At 44.9% G+C, this 20241-nt stretch overlaps 1 protein-coding gene across 33 annotated transcripts in view; it reads left to right on the top strand.

Annotated features, from left to right (window-relative positions):
- Window positions 1–20241, top strand: part of CADPS (calcium dependent secretion activator) — a 210860-nt gene that overhangs the window by 80142 nt on the left and 110477 nt on the right. For all 33 annotated transcript variants that reach the window (XM_032121008.1, XM_032121010.1, XM_032121013.1 and 30 more), the window contains exons 6-7: window positions 1019–1140; window positions 17043–17154. In XM_032121008.1, coding sequence (XP_031976899.1) covers window positions 1019–1140; window positions 17043–17154 — 234 coding nt within the window. The remainder of the gene's footprint in view (window positions 1–1018; window positions 1141–17042; window positions 17155–20241) is intronic.

The following is a 20241-nucleotide window of genomic DNA, read 5'->3' on the forward strand; positions in this document are numbered from 1 at the left end:
GCACTGCTGAGTGCACAAAACTCCTGCTACAAGAAAGCTTTTACCAAAAATGTGCACTCATCAGAGGGTTTGTGGAGCTCTGTGTGCCAGGGAGAGGATCCTCAGCTCCAGACAGATCAGAAGACCTGAGGAGAGCAATTTTAAACCCCTGTGTATATACTGCATAGATAGCTGTAATAAAACATGGTCAGAAAGTCCCACAGTGCTTATTGTAGAAATGTTTAAGGTATGTGGTTAATGGAATTAATTACCTTTGAAAAAAGAAAAAAGATTAATTACCACCGGAACTTAGGTGGTGATTTCTTAATAAGAAAGATTTTCTGTAAGTAAGATGAAGAAATATTTTTTTATTATTTTTTTACCAGAGCTGTAGAGTGACAGGACAAGGGGCACCAGTTTTAAACTGGAAGAGGGTAGATCTAGATGGAGTATAAAAAAGAAAATGTTTTTGATAAAGGTGGTAGGACACTGGAACAGGGAACAACTGGGACGTAGGTGTTTCATCCTTGGCATTTTTGAAGGTCAGGTTGGATGGGGCTCTGAGCAACCTGATGTACTGAAAGATATCCCTGCCCACAGCATGGGGATTGGACCAGATGATCTTCAAATGTCAAACTCAAACCATTCTATGATTAATATGAAAAATATGCTTTTGGCACAAGCTGAATAGTTGTGTGCTTTTTTTTTTTTTCTTGGATTTCACATATTAAGGCACTTTTAGATGGGGCAGGACCATGTCTGTGAACCCCATCTCCTGAGGCTTGGTACAGCCCTGGACACCCAAGGGTTTCAGTGGGCCCATGTGAAGTCAGAGGGAATCCTGGTCCCCATAGAGACCTGGCTGGCTGCCACAGTCCCCGCTGAGCCTAGGCAGTGCCATCGTCCCTGCCCACTTGCCACCGTGAGCATCCAGCAGCACCATGAAGGACCCCAGCACTGGCTGACCCTGTGGGTTCAGCAGCTGCAGCAAGGTCTGAAGGAAGCTGCTCCTCTTACATTTCTCCTTCTCTGCCTGCAGGTTGTCATCATGGAGGTGCAGGGTCTGAAGTCTCTGGCCCCCAACCGCATCGTGTACTGCACCATGGAAGTTGAAGGTGGGGAGAAACTGCAGACGGACCAGGCTGAAGCCTCAAAGCCAACGTAAGCTTTGCTTTTGCTCTTTGGCGTCTCCACCACGCTCTCCTCTGCCCCATCTCTGTGCTGCCGAGTCACTGCAGATAGCTCTGGCTCCTGCATGGTGAGGGCAGAGGGGACTCTCAGAAGCAGAGGAGAAACATGGCCTTCCACACGTGCAGAGTGTTGTCCTGCAGCTAAGAATGGCACATAAGCCCTGACCGAGGGGAAAAAAGTATTAATGAGAGGCTTATGTCTTGTGTAGCCATAGAGACATAAATTTGTGCCTATACGTAAATGCTTTACTAAATAGGGATGGAGTTAAGCATGTGCTTAGATAAGTACTTTTCTGAGTGTCCATCTGAACTGCTACTACCAGGTATAGGTACATTATCTTGTCCTCACAAAGCCCTCACTCAGGGTTTTGGCAGTCCTACGAGAAAGGGAACAGCTGGCAGGGACACAGTCTGGCAGCCACAGCCAGAGGTGGAAGAGAGGAGCTGGGAAAAGCTTCAAGTGACTCAGTGAAAGCTTTATCTGAGGCCTCTCTGGCCCAGTCCCATTCAAGGGCAAAATCTTGTTCTGTCTTCTTTGATCTTGTCCTCAAATCCCAACTTTTGACCCCGTACTTGGCTTTCTTTTGTCTTACCTGGATGTTGTTAAGCACCTACCAGTAGTGATTGGTCTTTGTTATTTGGAAGGAGAAAATGATGAATGGCTTATTTCCTTTCCAGTTTGTGGGATTAGTTAACTTGAACCCCTATGGACTTGAGACAATTTTTCTCTGGATGATTGCAGAGATTTCACACTTAAATTCTCAATGCACTTCATCACAGTGAAGAATTGCTAAGGTGGTATGAAGCCTCCTCCAGGAGTAGGGAGCAGTGCTATTGTGCTCGTATTCCATTCCCAGTGGCCAGTCCTCAGTGGTGTTTTGCCAGAAACTTCTCAAGCTCATGGAAGGAAATCCAGAACCACCTGGCTGCAAGACATGGGAGTGCACAAGCACTGCAGGCAGCTTAGCGGCAGTGGATGGAGGCAGGACAGAGCAGAGCTAAGGACAGGCTGCCTTCCCTCTGTTGCTGTCCTCTCACAGAGGTACAGAAATTGCCTCATGCCCTGCGCTGCACCAGAGCAGCAGGAATCTGCAGTAAGCAATTCAAAAACAATATTCCAAATCAGGGAAAGTGCTGCTGCCTGGCTTACTTTTCAATTTGCTTTGAAATCTCCTTTAGAGAAGGAAGGAAGAGAGCTGTGCTTGGAGCAAAATTTCCATGAGAACCTACAATTGTCACTATTTTAGGTATTCTTATTGCTTCAGTGAAAAAAGTAGGGCTTTATTTAGTGGAAATTACTACTATTCATACTGAAAAAGTACACTTCTCCTGAGTTACATGTACTTGTTTAGATGGTCTGTTCATCCCACTTTTGCTCAAAGGGTCTGCCTTTCCATACACAGGTCTTCTTACTGCGAGAAGTAGGACCATTACTATGAGAATTGCTTTCAAAATAAGACCTGCAGGAATGAACTCTTCATTTGAGTGGGTCTTTTTATTACAATTAAATGTACAGTGTCTGGGCATGAAGCTATCAGCCCTCAAGAAAATGCAACCAACACTGAGTGCTGCGGTGTGATAAAAGTTATACAAGTGTATCACACTCATCCTCTCTCTCCACTGGCTTCCTGTAGAGGTGTGATCCAGGCTTAAAGTCTTCTGGATTGCTCCAGCACTTGGGCTGATACCTATGGAAATGGCTTAGGAGGGGAGTAGGTTTGATGGTTGTATTCCTAGAGGATCCTAGAACCTTTTCATTCCAGAACCAAAGACCAGCCAAGCTGAGGCTCTAGAATAACCTTCACAGACATCAGAGGCCATCACAAAAAGCTTGTCCTTTATTCCTCTCTGCTTTAGAGGTGTTTCTTTCACCTTGCTTCCCCTCCCAGGCACAGCAGCGCAGACAGAGGAAACGAAAGCCCTGTGAAAGCAATTTACTGTACCTAAGTTCTCCTTTAGAGAACAAAAGAGAGAATGAACCAAATGTGACATGTTTGTCATCTTGCTTAATACAAGACTTGAAGGCCCTCAGGTACTCTGGTGATGAGGGCAGTGATAGAAACAGCTCAGAGAAGTTTTTGGTGCATTTTTGAGCAGTTCTGCCTTAGAAACAAAAGATTTATGGCCAGGCAAAACAGCCTTCTGAAGTGCTAGTTTAGATGCCAACATCAGTCTCACTGAGGTAATATACACCATGTTTGCTTCCATACTTTTTATAATAAGCAAGCCACCCCTAAAGAAAGGAAGCAGTTCAGTGAAGGCATGAGGGACTGCTCGCTGCCCAGAATCCCAGGATTTGTGTGCTTTGGCAGAGGATGCTGCCTTGCCTGGGGGTGAGGAACACTTGGGGATTTTGAGCCTCAGCACTATGGAACTGTAAACACTGAAGCAAGTTACCTCTGTACATCCCAGAAGTTTTATATCTCAGAGGTTCAAAAAATGTGGGTTAAGCACCCATGCTCAGGATATGCAGTGAATACAGTTCTGGAAACAGGCAGCATTTTTAAACTTCCAGCCTTGAAACGGAAATTCAGCTTTGCCATTGTCTGGAGGCTCTACAGGCTACAAAAGACTAAATTTCCTGTAAGCATCAGGGGAGAAAAATTACGTTTGAACAGTAAGATTCACTGGAAGACTTCACTTTTCTATGACAGCCCTGTGTCCTGGGGTGGAGAGTGTTACAGGGCCACTCAACCTTGTAGGACATCTTTTCACCTAACTCATGGAATTGTTCACTATATTCTCATGTGTCCTTGAAATGCCAGCCCTCAGCTAGAGCACCCAAGTCACAGCACACTGGTGATGGTGGCTGCTCTTCAGCTCGATGCCATGCCAGGAGTTCCAGCCTAGGTTCCACATCTCTAATGGCAAAAGGCAATTCGCCAGCCAGCGAAGGATTTCCAAAAGCACTGGTCTAGGTCTGTGAGAGATTCTTCTTTCATCTTTCTGGTGCAAAACCAGCAGTCTTTGAGAAGAAAGCATCTTAATGACTTTGGAGCTTGAATCCTGTTTGTAGCTCTTGAGAGAGGCAGGGCAGCAGCAGGGTTAGCAGCCACACATACCAAGTGATCAGATGAGCTGTGTGCAAGGAGTGTGTTTTTTTGGGACGAAAGTAAATACTGGCCTTCTATTTCTTCTCAGGCTTCATGTTGGGTTCCTGACATTTTAAGCCCAATCCCTTCATGTGAGGATTATCTCCCTCAGCACAGATGCAGGGGATAGCACAGTTCTAGAGAAAGCCAGACCTGAAATAGCAAGGTTCATTTCAGATCAAGCTTGCAGTGTTTTATTAGTAGTGTTTTTAATAAGTTGTGTAAGAAAAAGCTTTTGTGTATTATGGCCTAACACACAGATGCCTCTAAAAGATATGCCAAATCCCAGTTTAAGAAGGTTTTTACGTCATTTCATGCTGGATCTGTATTCTTGCAGATGGCAGTGGGGTTTATACTCCTCCCCCCCTTCCCTGCATACCTGCCTGTGGTCTGCCCTCTGCGTGTCTCAAAAATGCCCTTCCAGGAGCTGTGTTAGTAGTGCTGCTGTTTGTGCAGCCTGAGAGCAGGGTTGTCAAGGGATTTGGAAATAGCACAAAAGATCCAGCCACAACCCCCTGTCCTAAAGTGTCTAGAGAAGCTGCTGGATATATTTAAACAGTGACCTGTGCTTGTAGCAGTGCTCATGGTCAGCATCTTACATCACCTTTCTCTGATGTGAGCAGAACAAAAGAAAGAGACCCAAACAACAGCAAGGACCTATGTGCCATGTGAATAAATGCTATAGATTCACCTGGACTTAGTTTGGCACCCAGATAAGTCTCATTCTCTCTTCTCTCACAGTAGTGAAAATTGGGTGTTCCTGCATTGAACTGAGCTGAACCACTTGGGGTAAAAGCAGTAAATACTAGTGGGGGAAGAATCTGGCCAACCTTTCTGTGCATTTGACATGCCAAGAAGGGACAGGGGTGTGGGCTGCTCCTCTGAAAGTTGTTTTCATTTTGATGTTATATATCCCACTTGCAGAGCAGTCTCTTCAGTCCTAGTGTGAGGGTTGTGCAGTAGCTCAGAGAATGAGAACTGAGGATGAAGCTTATTGTTTTCTGAAGGAGGAAAGATCACTCTTTATTGCTTGGGATTTTTTTTCCATGTAGTTTTCTTCAGCATGTGCTGTAGGGCAGTGCTGGAGAAAGGACACTCAATGGGTCTCATCTGACTCCATGCCACGTCTTATGTTTGTCACGACCAAGGGCTTGAGCCTTGTGCCCTTTCCAGAAATTCACTCTTGCTAAAGTAATGTCTTTGGTAAACTTCTAAACCTGTCCCATCTCCTTTCCCTTAGCCACTTCCCTAGGAGATGGGAGTGTCTGGTTTTATCTTTGTGCTTGCTCTGATGCTGCTTCCTGATTTGTTCCAAGGTGCTGTGACAGCTCTGCTGCTTATCTCTGCTGCAACAGGCTGCTCTTGTTCACATCCCTACACCAAACCTCTAAGCTTATCACTCAGCCACAGTTTTTGTTTCAAATTGGTGTGCCACATCCATCAGAGCCCGCTGCCTGACCATGAAGAGAGACAGGACCTGCACAGCATCCTTCCATAGTGCTGTTCAGTCGCCTTCTCCTTCTGGGAGATGGGCACTGAGCAGCAAAGAGAGAAGCCCTGTGGGAAGGGAGGCTGGCAAGTGGGGATGCTTTCTCTGTCTGTGGAAGGGGAAAATCTGGTCTTTTCATTCAGGAAGCCCCTGCCTCAGGCCCTGGAGTTTCAAGTGATGCCCAATGGCTTTGCACAGAGAGGAGTGTGATAGGAGTGTTCTGTCACTGTCAGTGTTTTGCTGCCGTAGTTTGTTGGGAGATGCCATGAACACTCCCCAGTGGTAAAATGAGAAAAGTCCTTCTGAGATGCATAAATTCCAGATGAATATTCCATATAACTAATTTGACTCTGCTAAACTAAAGGGGTTTATGTTGATGTGAGTGAGAGTAGAGTTTAATTCTTGTTGTGCATCCCTCAGTACAGCTGTTGTTGCCAGGCCTGGTACATCTCTTCCATACATGGCAAAGCTCAGGCACAGGTCCTATGTGGCTACACAGTTTTAAGCAAACATTCATATTTAGGTTTGCATGCTTAGCTAAGCCCTGTGTAAGCAAAATTCATGATGCTGGGTGAAAAACAAAGCAAAAGGAAATTTTAAGAAGTAGCTGCTTTTTCTTGCTTTTTTCACTCCTCCTCACTCCTCTAATTGGCTTCAGCATTAAATATAAGCTGTCTTAATTACCCACACTCATTGGATTGCCTTTCCAGTCGCATGACTTCATTTCACAGCTGTGCAGATGTTTGCTGCTCTTTCTCCTTAGGGAACCTTTGGAAGCCTTAGGAATGTGTTAAAGCAAGTCATTGAGTACAGCAAAATCAGACACCATTGCTTGTGAGGTACAGTCCTTGTTCCTGGGGTGAGGCTCAGAGCAGAGGGTCAGTCTGCCCCAAGGCATCCGTTGGGGAAATGTCTCCCAGGAGAGGTCTTCAGCTTTGGTCTCTGTGAGCATGGTGCAGATGCCCTGAGCCTGTGATGCTGCTGGGCTAAGAAGTGACAATGACAGGGACAGGGACTTTAGGGCAGTTGCTTTTAGCCCCTGTGTCTAAGGCTGAAGGGTGCAAAGTGGTGTCCAAATCCCTGACACAGGTTTTCTTCACTACAGCCATTTAGGATGCCTAGGAGGCAGTTTTCTGATAAGACTGTGCATGACTTTGCACCTGAAGGGTTCTGCCGTTAGCTTGGTTTGGCCTGCTCTTCAAATCCCCTTTTATGTGACAGTATTTACATAATGCTTCTGAGATTTATGCTGTGATGTTCCCATTTCTGAAAGTGGAGGCTTTGGACAAGTCATTAAGCACAGCAAAATATGCACTAAAAGGTTATTACCCAAGTGCAAGCGTGTGATCTATTATGGCAAGTCTTCATGCAAGTGATTTACTACCCTTTTTAATTAAGAATTCAGAACCATTTCTGATACTCCTTCATAGCTGTTCTGTAGGGCTGGTTCTTATCCGGCTCAGCCACTGTGGGACAAAAATTCTGCTTTAGATTAAGCAGCTGAGTTTTTCTCCAGAATAAAGGCAAGATCCCATAGGGATTCTCTTACTCTGACTGTAACTCAGACAGCCACACTGCTGTGGAGGAGCCTCCTGGACAGCTGTGGAATACTCTGCTGGGACTGTAGATGGTGATCCCAGGTGTGGCCCTGTTCCCAAAGGTCTCACGTGCAGTCCATGCTGTCCTGTACTACACTGTTGCACTAAAAGCTTGTGTTGAAGAATATTGAAGGCTTGTTTCTTTACACTTACCCCTTTTACTTGGTTTCTTCCAGTATCAAGTAAGTGCAAGCTCTGACTGTGTTTTCCCTGACTTTTAGAACACACATAGCATTGCTTTCACATGGATTCTCTGGTATCTAGTAAGGGTTGAGCTCATGCACCTTCTCTTTCACAGATGAGTGTCTTACTTTTCTTGCCAGCTGTCTAATTTCTTGAGTGTTCCTATGCACTTGGGAATTATGTATTCCTGTGATAGCACATACATTCAAATTTAAGTATTCCAGAAGGCATGATGATGCCCAAGGCGATTTTCATCGACACCTATCTGCTTCATAACTCCTATGCTTGCAACCTTGAAATGGGGATAGGAAAAACCAAAAGCACATTGAAATGAGATTGAGATTCAGTGATCTGAAATAGTGCTTGATTAAGAGGAGGACTGCAAAATGCGAGTTCTGGGATATGTTCAGTCATGCTGTTTATTGCTCATAGTAGGTGTTCTAAAAAAAAATTAAGCCATGCCTTAGTGTAAGTTCTGCACATTTGCCCAGGGAAAGGCGGGGGATGAGACATATGAAAGGGCCCAGTTGTTGGTTTATTTATTAAGTGCTGTATACAAGTAGTGCACATTATTATTTAACAGGGGGCGCTGCTATTGCTGCAAAGCAGTGTAGGGAGTTAGAGAACACGCTTTAAAGAATTGGCACTGTGCCTGCTGCTGTCTGGACAAAGCTCTGAAATGGTGAAATGAGAAGACCAACCTTGACAGTGATTTTTCAACATTTTAGATGTCCTTTCTGTGAAATGAAGGTAGAGTGACTGGCTTTGTGAATGTGCTGCATCTCCCAACAAACCACAGAACTAAGTGTAAAAGCACTTAAAGGGAGCAACGTACTGTTGTCATTACGTGGACAAGGAGGACAAGACATGCTTATGGAGAGAGGAGCTTGCAGATGGCTGGGTGGGCATCACCTGCTAGAATTGTCCACCCTTCCCCACTGACCCAGGAGATGCTAGTGTGACTTTGCTTCTAGCTGCCAGAAGTTAGGCAAGGCAAACCCAGGTATCTGGCTGGATTTGGGCTTATTGTCATGGATCCTGGCTTAGAAAAATGTAGGACAGCAAAAATGTGAGTGGTGGCACAACAAAAGATGGTCTCACTCTTCTTGTTCCTCCTTTTAGTTGATTTTGGAAGGGTATCTTGTGTTGTTTTCTGCTGTTTACATTTAGAAAACATTTCACTGCTCTTTACTAAAGTTTTATAAAGGAGAGTCTAGATTATGTTGGCACAAACTAGTAACCTGTATTTTCAGGCAGAGGATTTCTGCCTCCTTTTCTGTGGTCTCTGCTTATGAGATACTAAGTTTCTGTAAATCTGGCAGGGTATAGCCTTATTAAGTCCAAAATCATGACCAGGCCTTAACCAACGGCAGTCCTCTGCAGTTGTGCTTTCTTCCAGGGTGACAAGATTTGATAGAAGTAATTAATCATATTTGAATTTAATCGTTCTGTGAAGTGAGCAGCTCTGTGGCTGGTTCAATGGAGCCTTTTTGGCCAAAGGAAACTTTGATTAGCATGTGTGTGGCATTGAAGTCACCCTATTCAAGAAGTGGTCACAGACACAGGCAGTAAATGCACACAGGCATTTAATGAATGAAACTATAAACTCATGCTGTATCCAAAGCAGATACACTGATGGAGCACATACAGTAGGCAGCCCTTGTAAAAGCAATTTTTCTTTCAGTTCAGACCTCCCAGTAAAACAGTGCTGGGCTTTCATTTCCATTTCCTCCTGCTGAGTTTTTCTCTTCTAATCGTGATAGTATTAAGCAAGAGCTCAGGACATTTGAAAAGCAGTCATCATTTAAATCATGGAAAGTAATCGTGCAACTTTTTTTTTTTTTTTCTTCCCTGTTAATACCCAAAAAAATTGTGGTGAATAGCACTGGCACAATTTTGCACCCAAACCAGCTGAGGGATTTCTGCTGCAGAGTCCAGCCCCGGGTGCAGCGGTCTAGGAGGGATGTGTGCTCCTGAGCTAGGTGCAGGCATGGCAGAAGGGACATCTCTGGGGCAGGAATGCCATCTCGTGGCCATAAATAGCTATTATGTGATTAAATCCACCTCCCTTTTTCCTTCCTCATGACACTTCCCCAGTATATCAGTCATTCTCAGGAAACACAAATCAAGCTGTATTTTCTGCATAGCAAAGTTCATTCCTTTTTGGGTTCCTAAAGCTGTGCGCTCAGCTTCAGCATCTCCTCTTGGCTGTGGTGCCCTGTGCTGGCACTGGAACAGGATCTGTGGGGACTGTGTGTGAGCCACAAGCAGATCAAGAGCAGACCTTTGCAGGCTTTGCTTTGCTGCAGTCTCTGTCAGCTTTATCCTATTCCTTCTGCACCTTGCACAATCAGGCACAGATGTGATGCTCTCCAAGACATATTTCTCTCTCAGCTGGCAGCGTAGTGCTGCCGTAGCCAGTTTGAGGATGTGGGAGTTGCAGCTCCTGGAGGGAGAGATGATCTGGTACTGCTGTCTGCATGATGTTAAGCAAGATGGTGTCTGCATGTGTGACACATACATTGTGTCTCAGAACAGTGGAAACAGAAAATGAATAGATCATGGAATGCTTGAGGTTGGAACACCTTCTTAGCTGCTGTAGAAGGAGCCCAGTCCTTAGCAATGCACTGTCTCTGCTCACCTTTTAAATAACACCATAGTGCTTTCTGCAGTGGTATTTTTGGGAAAACAAACACCCTTTTTGTAAGCAAAATATTTACCAGTGGTGCTCTATTCTAGCAGAGGGAGTGTTGTATGCTCGGCAGGAATTAAGGTGCCATGGGAAACGATGGATTCACTCAGAGTACTGTTGGGTTATCCCATCAGAACAGACATCAGTGCTCCATGCAGAGACATGGCCTTGCTTGGTGTTCGTGGCTCCAGGCAAGGCAGGTACAGCCACCTCTGCCAGCCAGTGCCTGCAAGAATGTTGACTTGTCAGCACCTGCATGGGTGCTGCATCAGTGAAAGCGGATTTTAAATCATTGCAGAGTCTGTGAGGGAAAGTCTAGGAGGAATCAAATCTGTTTGTGCTGTCACTCCCACTTCAGCTCAGCTTATTCCGAGGGGATGGGACTGAAAGGCTCTTCTGGCAGGAGAAAAGGAGGGGAGGAAACAAATGTAAACAAAAATAGGCTGCGTTGTCAATCTGTGTCTGATGTCTTTTGTTATCCTGTTTTGAAGGTGAGCAAACACATCAAAGTTTTACCGTGGGAGGAATGCCAGAGGAGGCTCAGCAGCCCTTGGGAATCAAGATGTGTTATGCATGCAAACCATTCTCAATGTATTTCTACAGGCAGAATGGAAAGGTGCCTTTCTTAGCACCTGAGTGCTAAGAAAGAGAGCAATGTATATGCATCTATATGTGTTGAGACTTTAATTTCAAATCTTTTTTGTGAACCTGCAGCAGTCACCTCCAGCACCCCTTTCTAGCAGTGGAAAGACAGCGGCGCTTTGTGTCAGACATCATTTCATCTGCTTGCTGCCTCTAAATTGGGATGAGGCAAATTAAGGCCTACCTCTACTGACTTAATTAGATCTCTCCTTATTGCACTAGCAGGAGCCCAAAGAAGGTGACTGAGGCACATGAACACAGTAGTACAGTCCACTAAATTTGTGGGTTTTCAACTGAGGTTTGTAGTTCTACTGCAGTTAAGTCACAAACCAGTTTGTAGCTGTCCCCAGCACAGCATCTCCAAACTGGCAGTTGTTTATGGCATTTTCCTGCTGAAATAGAGTTGTGTGTGGAGTTGTGTGTGAATCCCACAGATCTCCAGCTGTGTGACCCAGCCTGTGAGTTTTCTTGGAGTGCCTAAAAAAAGCCTGAATTCTTCTGTGCCTTTGGGTATTTTCGAGTCCCAAAGAACAAACGAAAAACCTCTTATCCATTGCCATTACCCACAAGAACTGCAAAGAGTACATATTTTCCAAAGGCTTTGGGATACCCCGCTTCTATTTATTATGGATTTGTGACCCAGCTGGTGCAGGTGTGAGTACCTGCCTCTGCCATGTGTCATGGATACATCTGTGGTGCCACATCCCTGCCAGTTCAGTGCCTCACCAGCACAGCTCCTTACAAGGAGATGTCAGCTCTTCCAACCTCTGCTTGTGAAGGGCTCACCATTGTCTTGTTTATGGTGTTCCTAGAAGTTCCCAAGCACTCTTTTCATTTTAAAAGATGGGTATTTTCATCCTGGTGGGATTAATGCCTTCTCTGCATCAAGTTTTGCTGTTGAGCTAAGTCTGTGTGTGCTCAATTATAATGAACTACCGCCTCCATGTATGGGCAAGGAAAGTTCAGAAAGATCACTGATAACTGTGGTCATCAACCTCTTGTTCGTGTTTTTGAATGGCTGGTATAGATAAAGCATTAGAGAATATAGTAAAAAGCTTTCCTGTGTGCTTCGTCATCTATAGTTAACTGTTAAACATACTTTAAACCTGGTTATTTTCCTCCTCACTTGTGTCTCTAGAAATATATAGAAAAGAAACATAGCTTAGCATTACATTGGAGGAAAACATGTGCTACATGAAGGTAGGTTAGCTCAATGCCTGGTGTGCTTCTGCTCTGTTTTTCCCAGTGCTCAAGCATGGGCATACATGATTTATGGCCCAAGATTTAAAGGTCTCTTCTGGGAGGGGAGGAATGTGCTAAAGAAATAAAACCATCATTTGTTAGACAGGATTTCTGGAAGAACTAAATTGAGACTGTAGCATTTCAGTCTTCAGTGATGAAGTGGGATCTGAACTCTCCATCCTCAGAGCAGGATCCAGATCCAGCAGGGACCATGACTGGGCACCATGGTAAGATAAGAAACCAAGGCTGGATTAAAAGCATCACACCACACAAGGTTAAGCAGTCACCAAGCCCAGGCAGTGTCTGTCAGGCTGCTGTCTGTGCTGCCCTCTTGATGAGCTTCCCTTCACCAGCCAGCTCGCTTTGGAGACCAAGCTACAGGTACACCATGAGGGACACAGACATGCCAGAAGAGGAGAGATGAGGGTTGTGAATGAGAAGTGCATGAAGCACAACCCTCTCCACCAGCACTGCACAAAGGAGGGAGGCAGCCAGACTGGCCTCACCAGATCCCACTCTGACAGTAGAGGACAGCAAGGGAGGCTAAACTGGCCTTGCAACTGTTGTCCCAGACATGGTCACATATATTAAAGACCTTTCAGCTGGACCTCTGTGCCCTTGTACACAGGCAACTGGCTGTGCAGGAGGGTGGGTGATGTTGCTGCTGGTTTTGGTGACCCTGCAGGGATGGAAGCAGCCTCCATGTCCTACCTTTCCAGTGCCTGGCTTGGGAGGAACAGGCACTACTACTGAGTTGGTTAATTTGGAAAAACTATACTGAACAGGTTGCTCAGTAAACTCCTGCAAATCTGGCCAGCATGTTGGAATATTGTTCTGCAAGACTTTTTTACTTAAGTGGTGAATTTGTGGGAACAAGGCAGAAGGGCAACATCTCTGGCAGAGAAGATCTGTCCCAGGATACTGCTGTGTCCATTAAGTGTCATGCTCACCTGGAGTGAGCTCACTTGAGGGACAGCATAGCTCTCCTTTAGTACACATTTTTAGTTTCATTTTCTGATTTTTTTATGTTTATTGTGTGCAAGCTGAAGAGGGATAAAAGGTGTCCTCTGGTAATTTTGAAGTGCTTGAGAACCGGTCATAGATGACATCTAAATGGAAAGCACATGGCTCTGCAGCTGCTCCCCTGTTAGCCTGGTTAGCAGGGCTGATTCATGGCCCAGCAATATAACCAGTTACACTTGTTCATTATTTATAGAAATCACAGACATCAGTGTTCTGGCTACATCAAGTTACAAGAGCATTATTGGAAGAAGGGTGACTGCTTCAAATTAGGCAGGGGCTGAGCAGACTTGCTGGAGACCACAGTATATGAATGAAAGAATTTAATGAATTTTCCTGGGTATTAAATGTATATGTTCAGTTTTAGGAAGCTCATGGGTGCTAAAATTTCCTTTAGAGGAACTTACATACTAGAGTTCAACAGAAATTACTAAATCAGTGTCTCTCAAGGACAGCTGAGAAAATTGTATATTAGGTCATGTAAGTGGGATATTGTGAAGAAAAGCAGCTGAAGTCAGAGACACTCCTGCCTAGTTTCACGTGATACATGAGTCAGGACAGGGATCCTGACAGGATTTTGTTCAAGCCTTATTCATATCCCAAATAGTATCTTAATTGAATATTTTAACATAGCAGTGCCACAGTGTTTTAATGTTTTTGTCTTTTTAGCTATGTGGTAATTTAACTTTATAATTGCTGTATCTGCATTTTAGAAGTCCTCAGCCCTACAGACAAAGATCAGTAAAGCACTGCACTTCCACAGGATGAAGACAGTTGTTTCTGCAGTGACCTTATGACAGGAAAGGGTAAGAGCTTGGTACGGCATCGACAGGAGGAGACTGGTCTTACAGGTTTTGGCCGTAAGTTGGGAAGGACTGAATAGCATCAACCTGAAGGTTTGTCAGATCAGCAGTGTGAGACAGCTGAGAGCAACTAGCTCTGAGCAGCCTGGCACCTGCATTGGCAATGGCATCACTGCCCCTCATGTGCCAGTAAGGGCAGTGTCTGTGACAGCTCCCAAATGCTCCTGAAATCAGACAGGTGAGCCCATCCTACAAGAGCTCCAAGAGGCCGTGGAGGTAATGGGAGACAAGAACTGACCTTTCTTCCTTGTTGGCCACTCACACCCTCTTGATATGTGTCATTGTATGTTCCATTCAGGATAAAATGCCAGCACTTTAGGCTGTTTGGTCAGTAACTGTGATGGCACCTCTAGGTGAATCTGTAGACACGAAGTCTACAGTGATGATCTCCTTACTTTGCTTGTAAAAGGTAAAACAAGGGTCAGCATCTGTCAAGTTAGCACCTGGGGCATATCTCAACCTCTGGCACTTTGCAGCCAGAACAGTTTAGCTGCTTATCCTAAGTTTGATGCCTAAGTAGAAACCCTGGAGACAAAAGTAGATCCTGGTGATAGCACTGGAACAGCACAGATTCCATAAATAGGGCGATGATTCTAGTAAATTCTCTATGCACAGCAGCATTTCTTTATCGGTTCCAGACTCTGGGATGCACTGGGCAATAAGAAATGCTGAGCTGAGGGGTTCAGGCAGGATTCAGATAGTTAATATGGTCCTGACTGAGGAAGTACTGTCAGAATTGTTCTGCTTGTGTACCTTTTTTGGGGTGTTTGTACATACGTATGTATCCATCTATATGTGTATATCCTTTTGGCCAGAATGACATTTGTTTGTCCTCATTTGCAGATGTTTTATTGCTTTGAAGTGTCAGCATGAGCTCTGTCTCAGGGGGACAAGATAGCATGGTTACTTCATGGCATTTGTCCACAATGGGTCCCAATGCACTTTCCCAACAAATGAACTCCTGCAGTGATAACCTGCTTAGTGATTAAATATGGAAATGAAACCATTACACTGTTAGTCCTTCAGAAGATCCTAATACCTAGCTACTGTCCAGAGCTAATTTTCTGAACAATAATTTAATACACAGCCCAGATAAACTGGGTACTCAGATTGAATACAAATGATGTTTCAGTGGCATGAATTATGGCCTTATGCTGAGCATCACTATGGCAACTAATGACATCACCACAGGTTCCAACCAGCACAAAACTCAACTTTTGATGGTCTCCATTTGTTGGCACAGATCTTTTCAAGGCTTTTGGGGGTATGAATATGTAAGTACCAGTGTTCTCAAGGGTTTGCTATGTATGTTTGCTGTCATTTGAAACATTTATTCTCTTTGTGGTTAATGTTCTTCCCATGAAGGAAACCTAATGAAAATTACTGTTTGTATTTGGTTAGTAACATTTGTTGATAACATATGGTCTGGGAATGCTTCAACAAATAAGAGCTTTTTAATAGTAAACAGAGATATGAGTTCTATAAAGCAGATGCTGTCAAAATACACAGTGTAAGGTTGGATATTTTCTTACTTTGCCTCTTACCCAAAGCAATATAATCTTCCTACTTTCCCTCCTGGTGACAGTGCAGTTTTTTGAGAGAAAACGTAACCTGTGACCTGAAACTGTGATTAGAAAATTGTTTCTTTCTTCTTGCCCTTAAAACATTTATTAGGTAGCTGATGGCTCACACATGAAAAAGATATGATGTAGAGGACCTGACTGGACCTATAGTGCTGTAGATAATTTAAACCAAACTTCTGGTCTCTGGCACTGATGGCAGTTTGATGCATCATCATAAAAACCAAAACATGTGAAACAGTGATACCAGGAGAGGAAGCTTCAGAGCAAAGCCAATGAGGAACCCAAGTTTGTTAATCAGCTCTGTGCTGAACACGCTTATCTGCTGAGCTCAGTTAGACAAGGTTTGCTCAGTGGGGAGCAAAGCATAAACCCATACTCATAGAGCACAAGGAGAAGTGAATTATTTTTTCTGATCACTTTCCAAATGCTAAACCTGGTGCTTGGTGTTTATCTTTGAGGAACATCTCGTCACTGGACCATGTCTTCTGAGCCTTTTCAACGGAACTGCCTTTCTTCAGCAGAGGATCTAGTTTGAGGACAGCCTAAAGTGAGACAGTGTCATTAACAGAGTGAGGGTGAATAGAAGTGGTTAGTGAGTTATGGTGTAATCTCTCATCTGACTTGCAGCATTCTGGGTTGCAGTGTGTGTTCCACCACATCACTCAGAGGTGTTGCTCATGGCATGCTCTTTGGCAGGGTCCCACATGGAGTGAGTTCATGTTCTCTGTGCACTTGGGCAACTTGCGGTTGCAGAAACTTGTAGATGTTCTCTAGAGACATGCATGTCTAGAGGCTATGGATAATTCAGCCTCCATACCACTCCTTTCCAAGCCATGGAATGACTCATGGAGTACAAATAGTAGACAGTGGATCATGGTGTAGTTGCAGAGGTGGCATCTTCCTGCACTTCCACTGCAGTCCCACCCACAAGGAGCTGGTGTCCTGCTCTGTAGTCCTAGCAATCTAGGATTACTCCAGACATAATGACTTGAACTTAAACTTGGATTGGGCTGAGACTTGGAAGGTGACCCAGGTTAAATTGCAGTTTCTTCAGAAAAAGCAAACCTCACTCTCAGCCTGGAAAGGAGAGGTTAATTGGCCAAGAGAGGAGCATAGGCATGAGTGATTACAGACGTCCTGGGTGCAGATGTCTTCAATCCTATACTTCTCTTGTGACTACACAGGCTGGCATTGCAGGAGACATAGTGTTCTTTCTAAATAAGAAAGTTCTCTTAAACTTGGTTTCATGCTGCTCCCTAATGCTCTCTTTTTTCCCCCTAAGGACCATCATGCATTTTCCAAACATCTGTCCCACATTTCTCAAAGAAGATAATTAATGCCCTTGTCACTCACACAACCCAACCACTTTGGCTTGTGTCAGACATATTTTGGGTTAACTATTTCGTGCTCAAGCAGTGTTGCTGCTGACCTGCCAGCTGAGCTGAACACTGCTTTCTTTCTTTTCACAGCTGGGGTACCCAAGGAGACTTCACAACAACCCATGCGCTTCCTGCAGTGAAGGTGAAGCTGTTCACGGAGAGCACAGGAGTGCTGGCTCTGGAGGACAAAGAGCTTGGGAGGGTAAGGAGATTTTGAGTTTAATGATGTTTCCTTCTGGTCCTGATTTTCTAGAGAAATCTCTCCTGTACAGAAATATCTTTGGAGCACAACATGCACTGCTTTTTTGCCAAGCTTCAGGAGGGGGAAAGAAAGCAAGTTCTGCACTGCTGGAAAGGAGTGCATCTCGCATGCTGTCTTTGTTGTGAGTTTTTAATGGCAGCATTTCAGCTGGCTGTGCCTCCTCTGAGCAGAGGCAGAGGATCTTGTGTGCAATATTGGCAGTCCAGAAAGCCTTAAAAGTTGCTTGCGGAAATGGACATTCCTGAAGCAGAAAAGGGGATTATGCTGAAGCAAAAAGAGGGGATTTAAGTTTGGCAAGGGAATGTTAAGCTTCTCTCATATCTACTGAGCAGCTGGTGCACAGTTTGAGCTTTTGAAAGCACTGACTGCAGTACTCCTTGCGAAAGGCTTGGAGCTGTGGCTTCTTCCCTGGGGATGTATGGTGGCTGAACTGGTGGCTTCAGTGGGGCTGGACTGGGGGGTGAAACATGAGGGTTCATTGCTCCCATCAATGGTGTTAGTAGCAAAGAGCTCAGATTCCCAGGGTAGTGGCTGCAGAGCAAATCTTCCCACCCCATCTCTGCCCCTCGCCTGTGGTCCCTAAACCAGTGCCCTGGGACTGGTGGCCCTTGATCATTGCCGCCTGCAGCTCCAGAGTTATCTGTGGATGGCACTTTCCTGTGGCTTTGGGACACTTCACTTGTCTCCATGGATTTTGTGCAGCTGTTTAATTTGTGTTGGCCCCAGGCATAAGTGGCAGCAAACTCCTTGCTGTGCCTTCCTCAGCTCCTCAGGCTGAGATCAGTATGATGAAGATTCCATGAAAATCAGTTCAGGGTAAGAGGACTTGTCATGGCTCAGCATGACCCAAGTGATCTCCAGGGGCAGCTGGGCTCTTTCTGCCCAGTCCTGCAGCACTCCTTGCTCTCCATCCTGTCTATGTGGCTATGGCTAAGAAATGCATGGTCAGGAAAGCCACTGATCCTGTTGCTTGTTCAAGTACAGTATTTCCAATTATGGACTAATCTGTTGGGATGTTTCTTGCTAACTCCATGACTGTTTGTGCCTTGACAAGGAAGAGTCTGTGTCAATTCAACATTTTTCCTGATTAACACGGTTTTATGTTAATCCTGTTCATAAAAATGCCAAACATTCTTCTGGTCCTAGTGAGCTGCTGATTTAATTTATAACTTTATGGTGGAGAGTGCTGCATGCAATTTTGTCTCATGTAATTCATGTTCATTTTAATTATTTGTGTTTTCATGTTCATGAAGCATCTTTTGTTCTTGCACTTGAGAGAGAGAAAAGCAAAGCTACCCCTTCTTTTCTCCTCTCAATGTCTTCAAAGAGAGTCACAGCCCCTTCAGACTTTCCTCATCCGCACCTTGATCCTTCCTTTCTCCCTGTCCTTTTTTGACAAAGGACAATCCCTCTAGGCTGCAGTACTACATCTGAAGACCTACAATTGTTTTGCTGCACAGCATCATAATATTTTCAGGATTCTTTTCAAAACCTCCTACTTCAAACAGCCTGGCACCCTGCCTTTATCCACTGTGGCATGCTGAGCAGAGCTTTTCACCCAGCCGGCTGCGCTGCCTTTCAGGGATTTTTACAAAGCAGCCCCTCTTGCTTTGTAAGTCTTGTTTCCACTGGTAGCCATGAGCAGTGCTGACTTTGCTGGTCTTGGGAAGCAATTAGCTGTGCATGTTGTTCTGAGAAAGATGTCAGCACCCAAAGCAACCCCTCTTGCCCTGAAGGCTGATGAGCCAGCCCTACCAATGTGCTTGAATTCCCAGTCCAGCGGGAAACCATCCCTCAGCCCTGAGTTTCTGCAGGCTGAAGGATGCGGGCCAGCAGTGGCAAGTGTGGGGAGCTGGCAGTGATTCCCCTTGGCCCGTGGCCACCAGCGCTTTCAGTCGGCCAAACTTCAAAGGGACGCTCAGTGTGCCCAGAGCACCCGAAAGATGACGTGGGTCTGCTCAGGCTGCATCAAGATTTCTTCTTTAATGTAATAATGAAACCAGGAGTGTTGCCACTGGTTTAGCTGTTGGAATGGGCAGGAACCTGCCTTCATGGAGAGAGGAGGGAAGCAGGTTTTATACACAAAACACCCCTGCTCAGCCGCCCTTTGAGCAGTGGCTTTGTGCTCTGCCAGGCGGATACAAAGCCCACTTTCTATTGCGAGTGTTAAGTTGGCAACTGGCTGCCACTCCTGAGCTCGCCACTTTTATCCAAGGGAGAACTGGAAAATGCTCCCAAAGCCCTGCACTGCTGAATGGGCAGCTGAAGGCATGGGAATACATCCTGACCCTATTGAAGCCAGTGGCAGGGCTCCTGTGGATTTCAGCCATGCCAGTACTTCATCTACTGAGGGCAAGGAGGGGAAGAGCTGTGAATTGCAACACCACTAAGAAAAGTTTGTGTCTTTTGATGAAAAAAGAGTTAGAAATCAAAGTAGAGAGCATCCCAAACACACTGAGTGGCTGCTGCATCGCTAAGAGATGTGGCTTAGCACAGGCGTACGTTCTTGCATGACCTGCCTGGCACTGGTTCCTTGGATGCTGCTCAGAGCTTGGGTCCATCATGCTTCTAATGCCCCCTGCCTCATGTGGAGAACTCATTTCTCATCTTCAGGATTTGCTTAAATGTGTTTTTTTTCCAAGAGTGATGCAGTACAGACTGGTGTTGCCCAGTTATCTGTGTGACTAATAACAGCTTCAGATTCCTGAGAGAAAAAGCAATTCAATAAAAGAAGTGATAAATAACGTTAATAAGGGTAAAGTTGAGAATCTACTGATGCTTACTTCAGGCTTTAGAGGAGGCAATAAAATAAGTTTTAGAGTCATTTATCATAAGGTAATAGCATCAATGATATTTTGGTGGAAAACAGCCCCTAGATTGTTGACTCAGCAGCAAAATTGAGGAGCAGAGGAATACAAGGTTATAGTCTGGTCTGGAGTTTGGCAGGACCGTAGACTAAGCATGAGCAAGAAATGAGTGATGGCAGCACACCAGTTAATGAGGGTGAATGCTGCCATATATAAGAAT

The sequence above is a fragment of the Corvus moneduloides genome, chromosome 11 (genome assembly GCF_009650955.1).
Source record: "Corvus moneduloides isolate bCorMon1 chromosome 11, bCorMon1.pri, whole genome shotgun sequence".
Classification (NCBI taxonomy): Eukaryota; Metazoa; Chordata; class Aves; order Passeriformes; family Corvidae; genus Corvus; species Corvus moneduloides.